The sequence below is a fragment of the Polypterus senegalus genome, chromosome 12 (assembly GCF_016835505.1).
Source record: "Polypterus senegalus isolate Bchr_013 chromosome 12, ASM1683550v1, whole genome shotgun sequence".
NCBI lineage: Eukaryota > Metazoa > Chordata > Cladistia > Polypteriformes > Polypteridae > Polypterus > Polypterus senegalus.
In genome coordinates this window covers 51,687,769-51,696,621 of record NC_053165.1, presented here as the reverse complement: position 1 = coordinate 51,696,621, position 8,853 = coordinate 51,687,769, and the positions used below count along the sequence as shown (strand labels likewise).

At 36.0% G+C, this 8,853-nt stretch overlaps 1 protein-coding gene across 1 annotated transcript in view; it reads left to right on the top strand.

Moving 5' to 3' along the window:
- Nucleotides 1-465: 465 nt before the first annotated feature.
- The window catches only part of qars1 (glutaminyl-tRNA synthetase 1), a 34,221-nt gene continuing 25,833 nt past the window's right edge, over nt 466-8,853 (top strand). Inside the window, exons 1-10 of the mRNA XM_039771213.1 lie at nt 466-616; nt 1,902-2,052; nt 4,852-4,961; nt 5,177-5,252; nt 5,370-5,434; nt 7,977-8,030; nt 8,129-8,183; nt 8,310-8,381; nt 8,466-8,551; nt 8,692-8,778. Of these exons, the coding sequence (XP_039627147.1) occupies nt 506-616; nt 1,902-2,052; nt 4,852-4,961; nt 5,177-5,252; nt 5,370-5,434; nt 7,977-8,030; nt 8,129-8,183; nt 8,310-8,381; nt 8,466-8,551; nt 8,692-8,778 (867 nt within the window). The 5' untranslated portion in view covers nt 466-505. The remainder of the gene's footprint in view (nt 617-1,901; nt 2,053-4,851; nt 4,962-5,176; nt 5,253-5,369; nt 5,435-7,976; nt 8,031-8,128; nt 8,184-8,309; nt 8,382-8,465; nt 8,552-8,691; nt 8,779-8,853) is intronic.

Genomic DNA, 8,853 nt, shown 5'->3' with positions numbered 1-8,853 from the left:
TCAGTTCCTGTCCTGCATGATTCATTGTGCGAGGCGCCTAACCGACAAATGTTCCGGATAAATATTAAAACAACTGTTACAAACAGTTTTGCACCTACTTACATACTACATTGGTAGAGTGGTGGAAGGTAAACAAAGCGGTAAAATCATCAAGAATTATACTATTAGTGTATGAACAGGACTCTTAACAAAACCTAGGACTGTACTGATTAAGCATTCGCCTCTTTAATTTAGACGTGTATGATGCAATCAGCTGGCAGGGGCCACTGCAACGTCTATTGGCTCCTTTACTAGCAACCGCCCTTTACATTCACGCCGGTCATTGGCCCAAAGTATACATTATTCCCCAGATGATTGGTTAATCCAGAAGAGGGGTGTATTTTTTTAAAATCTTTGATAATTGGATGGATTTTTCATAGTGAAGTCTCTGATAGGTTTTCTACCTTGGCATGATTACGCCCCTCGTCAGGCATCCAGGAAGAACATGTGGTGAACGGAGAAAAAAATGGCGGACCCGGTCGCGCTCTTCGTATCAATTGGGCTTACCGATCAGAAAGCAAGAGAAACTTTGAAAAATGAGACGCTCAGCTCGCTGCTTAAGGAAGCTGTCATTCAGGTAGTTTGTCGCTTGTGTATTGGGGACGAGGAAGGGGCATTAGGGGGAAAACAGAAGAGGAATAAACTTGGATGAATTTGAAGCTAAATATGGAAAATGATTTGACTCATCACTGTACATACCGACAATTAAAATTGTTCAAGAGTGTGTCGTGCGGTACCCACGTCGTGATCTTTAAGACGTATAAATTAATACAGTAAGATCACGTCCAAAAAACTGCAAGTTTCTGTTTCACTTTCCTAATAACAGTTTAGTTGTCAAAGGGTGACTTTTCTATTACTGTTGGGTCTGAGGGAAATTTAAAGGGGCGAAATCTCAGCCTCCACAGAGTGGAAGATTACGTACACATTAGGAAAATATTCGAAAATGGCAAAAATCAGAAAGGTTTAAGGTTAACGGCCACCTTTAAATTAGTATTTTCAACAGAATAGAGGATGGAGACGGAAGAATACATTTGATAAACGTAGCAGGAAGTTAGCTAGCAATATGGTAGCGAAAGGAATCCTGCAAATTACAAACTTCATTCGAGTATGTATGAATAAGTAACTGTGCTATTCTGCCAAGGGGGCTCAATACTGATTGCAAAACTCTGTGTACACGGGGACATGGCTTCTTTATTATTTACCTAATTTATCACATTATGCCCGAAAATCGCTCAATGGATTGCAGCAACTGTTAAAACATCAGCATCAGTACATCTTGTTGAAAATTACAGCCTCTGCAGTTTTAATTAAATAGGATCTGATCATCCACAGTAAATTCAGTTCCATCCAATACAAAATTTATTCATTTGTGTCGTTCCTTCCCATTTAGAGAACAGTATTTATGGAATTCATCTTTGTTATACGAGGTGCAAGGTGAGAACTCGCCTTGGACTAGATGCAGCTTATTGTGCTTTAGTGTACCTAACACGCATGTGCGTAGCAAGCATAAAGAAAAGATGCGTTTGCACTGTAGGGCAGAAATGTATTGCAAGCCTTGAAGAGTTCTCAGTTTCCTAAATAATTGCAGAAAAATCCTTTATTAAATTGGACAATAATGCTAAGGCATTTGTTCATTAACTATATTTAACTACAAAGCAATCACCCATGTACACCCTCCCATGATGTACTGTAGAATCTGAAAATCACTCATGTGAAGACTTGCTGTACTCTCTCCTTGTGTTGGACATATTGGTGACCAGACATTAGAATGTGCAGATGAATGCTAATGCTATTTGTTCAGTTGGTTACTTTACTACATGTTGGATTATTATTTTTTTTTTCCTTCTTCATTTTCTCTGCAGGTTCAGGGAGTTGTTGGGGGCAGTAATATTAACAAGGCAACTGGAACTCTCTTATACAACTTGGCATCACGGTTGAAGGACACAAAAAGACTAGGGTTTTTGGTGGCATACATTGCCAAGAAGCAGATCAACACTGACTTGCAGTTAAATGGTATTTTTCCTTCTACATTTCTGAGTTGTATTGAAGATAGTTTTTTTTTTTTTTTGGTCCATCAGTTCATTGCACCCTGTTTCACTCCATGGCTAAATATTTGCACTTAGACCCCAAAAGGTTTTTCAGTGAGATCCAAAGCAAGATATTTCATTGCATTGGCCTTTAACTGAAAGAACAGTCTAGATTATGGCATACTTGAAAGGTCGTTTATTATAATAATGAAGGATGTAAAAATGTTTGCAAAGAACCTGGAAAAATATGTCCTAAGAATTTAATGTAATTGGTGGCATCCAGGTAAATATGAAAAATTATTTTGGAAATACTTCGCTAATTAAGAAATTCCTGTGTTAAAATCTTTTGGTGATAGTCAAAGCCTCTTTTCTTAAAAATCCAATTCCACAGAGTCTCTTATAAGACATCCATCCATCCATTTTCTAATCCGCTGAATCCAGATACAGGGTCACGGGGCCTGCTGGAGCCAATCCCAGCCAACACAGGGCACAAGGCAGGAACCAATCCTGGGCAGGGTGCCAACCCACCGCAGTCTTATAAGACATTCACCTCTTTTTTTCTTTTCTACTGGAAAGGTGTTTAGAGGTTTCATGTATTTGTATGTCCTTTTCAAGATGTATTTATCTTACCTTTCTCTGAATATATGCATGGCAGGTATTCAGTATATTTTTTCAAGCCTGTAACATGGTAAATTTATGCATGTGTAATAAGAGAGGTGGAAGAGTGGAATTCAGTTTCTTCTCAGTCTTGAGTTAGTGACCTGTTAAAGTTTGTTAAAATGAGGCATTTTCTTCTTTTGCGTTGTGTGCCTGTGTCTGTCTCGCTTATTCTCTTTCTTGTTGGATTGCCTACAATGAGTATTGGTAGTGCTGGCTGCATTTTCATCACTACCCGAAACTGCTAACTATTCAAAAACACCAGATATTAGGTACACATTGCCATATGAAAGAAGTAGTACAGTATATAAGAGTGAAGTTTTATTCATAGAAAGAGGAATATACTTTCTTACACAACCTGCCCCGGCACTGCTGCTGCATTCCAGTTTATCTAAGAGTGATCCAGAGTTTTATTTTGCCAGGTCTATATCTTCTCTCTTAATGAGGATAGCAATACATTTTGCAGTTTTCATGCTGCACACTCCATAGTCAGTGGTTGCTCATTTTCAGACATCATGTTAGGAACTTATTACACAATTTTAATATTTGTTTCTCTATGTTGCTGGTTATAAATCTGAAACCAAACAAAAGTCACTAAGAATTCTGTACTTATTTTTTGTAAATGTGCCAGCAATATCTAATTACAAAAATAGGAGTTCTTTAGTACAGATTTGTTATAATTGGTTAGCATAGGGTGCTTTTCTGGATTTTGAGAAACACCCTGCATGACAAATATTTTTGATACAGTGAGTGTTGGCTCAGATGCTGAAAGTAATTCCTGCTTATGACGTGGAAGTGACCCTCAATAGTGTTCAGGACCATCTCAGATTAGGCTGGAGGAAAACATCAGGATCAAGAGTGCGAGAATGGAAGGAAAGTGCCTTGTTTTGGCATTTGGGTGATAGCAGTTTGTTTTGTCCATTTTCCTGTGTTATTGTGTTGTTCTACCTTTGTGTCCTCTTATCTTTTTTGCTTTCATTTATTATTAAATGAACATGAGCATTTTGTCTCTTGGGATGTTCACACTGTAAGATTAACTTCAGATTGAGACTACTGATGTCACTGAACAAAAACATGAAACCTCTTCATGTAACCCAGTATGCTGAAAACTATGTGTAATGTTTCTGCAACTAATTAATGTATTGCTTACTATTAAAGACACACACTTACAGACTGGAAGATTTTGTAACTTTTACTAACTTTTCTCTCATTCAGTGACCATTTTTTATTTAAAATAAAATGTCTTCTAGATACTATTTATATCATTTATAAAATCTTATTTTTTTTGAACTTTTAAATCAATTTAGCTATTAGAATTTGATTTTTTGTTTTGCCATCCAATTGTAATTGTATAATCATTTGTTTTCCTCTTTCTCCATTCTTTTTTTATGTACATTATGGTTTACTTTGTTGTAATTCAGTCTTATTCATTTTGTTTTTACATTACTATTTCTGTTTTATGCTGCAGTAATGTATATTATGAGGCTCTTAATAAAGATATACACTTTTCTTTTCTCTGTACTATTTGTACTGACTACACAGACCAAGGCTAGATTTGAGGTGAACTTTAGAATGTTTGAAAAATCTATTACTTCGTGGAAACACCCCATATAAGTGAAGTGTTTTTTTTTTTTTTTGGCAAGTGGTGAGTATACCAAATTAAGGTTTAGTGCTTGGGATTAATAAAGTATCTATCTATCTATCGAACTATCTATCTATCTATCGAACTATCTATCTATCTATCGAACTATCTATCTATCGAACTATCTATCTATCGAACTATCTATCTATCGAACCATCTAATATGAAACTATTATGGTTACAAGCCCCAATAATGATAATGCACTTTACTAGTACATATTTTCCTAGCATTATGTGGTAATCCACAGTGAAGCTGTTGATTTTACTTGCACTACAGAAAAAAGCAAAACCTAAAATAATATGAATAGATCATAAGATTTAAAAATTTAGAATTATCTGGGAACAGCAGAAAATGCTATGCCATGCTGTAATGTCCATATTTGCAGGAGATAGGTAGAAAAAAGACAAGATTACAACTAAGTGTATAATGGCATCGTAGTCTTGTATTTCTTCTCAATGCTATCTTTTTTTCTTCTGTCACTTGCAGCTGCCCTGGATTATATTAAAAGCCACCCTGTGGACCCTATTGACAAAGCTGGTTTTGAACAGGAGTGTGGTATTGGCATTGAGGTTACACCGGAACAGATCGAGGAAGCAGTGAGTGATTCGTCATTTTCATTTTAACCGCAAGTTTTTCTCACTTCTCCATCCTTTTGATTTTGTATTTTGGAAAACCGTATAATGGTGTTTGTGGCATCGGCGAACAGAAAACCATCTGTAACTTTCCTTCTTTGTATTGTTAAAATAATGAGCAGATTGAGATGCGCTTAGTTTGCTTTTCAGTTTTCCATTTGTGGTTTTGCTCTTTTTAGGTAGAGGCAGTAATCCTCAAATATAAGCAGCAGTTGCGTGAGGAACGCTATCATTTCAACATGGGCTTGTTGATGGGTAAGAAAGAGAACCTCCTTTTTAGGTTGTTTTCATGTGTGCTTACAACAAAGAGTGGTCACTTGAATAGAATACCTGCTAAGGATCCAAGTCTGAGTTGTGTGCTTCTCTTTCCAGGTGAAGCCAGAAGTCGATTAAAGTGGGCTGATGGCAAAGCCCTTAAGAATGAAGTTGACATGCAGGTACAGGTTTTCCCTTTCATTGAATTAGAAGATTAGCTTTTCACATTTTACTGTAAAATTCTGAAATAACTAATTGGTAATGGTGTCTGTACTTGTAAGCTCATTGGATTGTTACTGTGTGGACCTGTTCTTAACCTGCACTGGGATACTGCTTTTTCTGGGTGATTTGACTATGAATTCTAGATGATTTGGAAGGTCGTATAGCATCTCATAACTGCTGCACAGGCTTAGAATTTGACAAGGGTTAGTACATCCTTAGGAAGTTTGCTTCAGTCTTTTCAAATATTCAGTAGCTATCCCCTTTCTTACAGAAATACATAGAAAGAACCATATTGGAGAATCACACTGACAATGGGCTCCAAAAGAACAAACAAGTTAGAAAATGCGCACATGGCATAACATTGTGGTGCCTTTGATGACTAAGTTAACTGAAATGAGAGTTGGAGCATTTCACATTCTTGTTGACTTCATTCAAAAGTCAGTTTTCATATTTTTGTTTATTAAATAATTTTGTAATGGCGAGTCATATACAGAAATAATAGTGATAATAGAGTGGAATTACATATGCTAGTAGACTACTTAAATACATGCTTTTTAACAGGAATTTACATTATCACAGAGTTGAAAATGGAGCACAAATATGGATGTTTTGGATCAGAAGCTTTTATAGACAGCAGATTCCAATTCAAGTGATGTAAAAATGGCATTGGTTGATGTGTGTTAGTGGTGGAGGGTCTGTGATCAACTGTTGTTCACTTTTCTTAAACATAATATTTCTGAAAGTATACCCAATAGAGTAGTACCCAATAATTAGCAAATAAAAATAACTGTTCATTCAAAATGACAAATTAGGATAAAATCATTATCAAGATTACTCTTTGAAAGGAGAAAAGGAACTGAAATGAGTTTCCCATCTAGCTAATAATATTAATTAAACCATAGTAATTTGTTAAAATTGCTGTATATAAATAAGAACTTGTAAAGGAACTGATTTTATTTTATAATGGGATTACAAATGGTGACAATTATTTTAAAAGATTTTAATTTTAGTCTAAAGATGTGAGGAAGCATAAATGGCTCTTCGGTTATGAATAAACCATAAAACTGGCTCCCGTCTGTTTTAAGTTATACATCTAAGTGACTCTTTGAGCACTGTGCAAACTGTATGCCCGCTCTGTCCTTGTTATTAGCAGCCAGTCCTTGTTGTATGTCCAGCTGCTTTGATCTTCCATTTCTAAACCCATCCAGTATTTACAGTTGAAGTCAGAAGTTTTTATACACTTGGGGTGAATTCTTTCAAACTCACTTTATAACCCCTCCACAGATTTTTATACTATCAAACTATAAATTTGGTATATTGTTTAAGACATCTACTTTGTGCAAAGCAAAATTTTTAACAACAATGTTCACAGAATGATTATTTCACATTTTATTGACTATATTGGTATTCCAGTGGGTCACAAGTGTACATACACTTTGTTCATTTTGCCTTTAAACAGCTTATAAAATTCCAGAAAATTATATCAACCCTTTAGGCAATTAAACAATTAGCTTCTGATAGCCAATTAGCCTAATTTGAGTCAACATGTGGATGTATGTTAAAAATGTCTTTTTTTGTGGCTGCCAGGTAAAAAAAAAAAGGAAAATATAAAAAATCCACAAGTTCAAGCAACAGCTCTTGGGGTAAAATTAACAATAAACTAATCTGTAGTTGAAGTTGCACAGAACTTTTCTCTGTTTGATGATTGGCAATTTTGCAGATTTCCCAATACTTATAAATGGGATATTTTGAAATTTCAAAACTTTGTACAGCTCATTTTTTAATACCTCAGAGAAACTGAACTCTCTTGACAAGTTTCTTTGAAGAAAAACTTGTCACATTACAACATACATGGTCAACAGGAGGCTGAGTTGTTTCATGTGAATAGACAGACATGGCTATTGGCATCATATGCAAATGTACCCAAAAATGGGTCTTAAGTTATTTTGTGAGAAATTAGTCCTGGTTGCTTCCTAAAGGCCGTGTTTCATCAAATGAATTTTCCAGCAATTTTTTTCAATTGAGGACTTCATTTACATAATATTAGTGAGTTGGAAGTATCCATGGTGCATTTTCTTCATTGACATTTGTGTAGTTTGACATATCGGCATCTCAGTCCATAGCTAACACCAACTGAATTTTATCTCAAGTCATTTGTGTGCATGAAAGACTTGACAACAAATGAATGCTCACACAGAAGTACAATACTTATAAAGCAGTTATGAAGAATGAGAAACTCTGGTGATTTGGGTGTCTCAGTCAGAAGAGAGGCACATCTGTCTGATAATTTGTGTTTTTAAATATAATGACCGAATGGAAAAAAGGCTGCGATTTTGGCTGAGCTCACCCTAGCCATAAAGTCTTTGTATGAGCATTGGCTCCACCAGGCAGCATGTTGATGACCGTCAGAAAAAGTGGCAAGCTTGTGATACTAGATTAGTACTCCTTTTTCTTTTTAATTTGACATTTGCCACATTGAATCTCGTACTATTTGTTCTTCAGGTACTGCACCTCCTTGGTCCCAAAACGGAAGCAGATTTGGAAAAAAAGTCAAAGGTGAGCTGGATAGCATTTTTCAGCATATAGCTTGCCCTACACCTTGCAGTATTGTTTGAGGTCTATGCATTTTTTCAGTGTCCTTTCTTTATTACCAGGCCCAAAAGCAGAAAGCACCTGATACCAACAAGAAAGAGGAAGCTGTGGTTAATGGTAAAATGCTGCATTTTGGATGTCTTACAGTTCTGTAGAATCTAGATTAATAGAATGTCTCCTTCATGTTAAGCTATCATTTGTACTATTGAATCCATAAAATGATTCTTGTCTTTCTGCTGTTAGGAGAGATGAAGTTTGAAGGGAAATCTCTTATGGAGCAACTCCGAGGAGAAGCCCTAAAATTCCATAAACCAGGTAAAGAAAAAGAACAATGTAAATTAAGTCTTTGTCATCAGTTTACATTATGAAAACAGAAATAAAATCTTGTATTTTCTGTAGGCGAGAACTATAAGACTGAAGGCTATGTTGTCACTGCAAATACCATGAAGCTTCTGAAACAGCATTTGGAAATAACTGGAGGGCAGGTAGGTTTTTCATTTGTCACACTTACTCAGGAAAGCTTTCAGCTTTTGGTATAGAATTGTGCATGCTGAGTTTGCTTTTGATCTGCTGTTGTTGGAGGGCACATTCTACCAGGCATATCTCAGTACTGCTTTGTTCCCAGGTACGGACTCGCTTTCCACCAGAGCCCAATGGCATCTTGCATATTGGACATGCCAAAGCCATTAACTTTAATTTTGGTTATGCTAAGGTGAGCCATCTTTGTGTAAATAGCCAAGTGTTCCTAGTTTTGCGTTTTTGTAATAGTTTAGAGCATGCCTTTGAC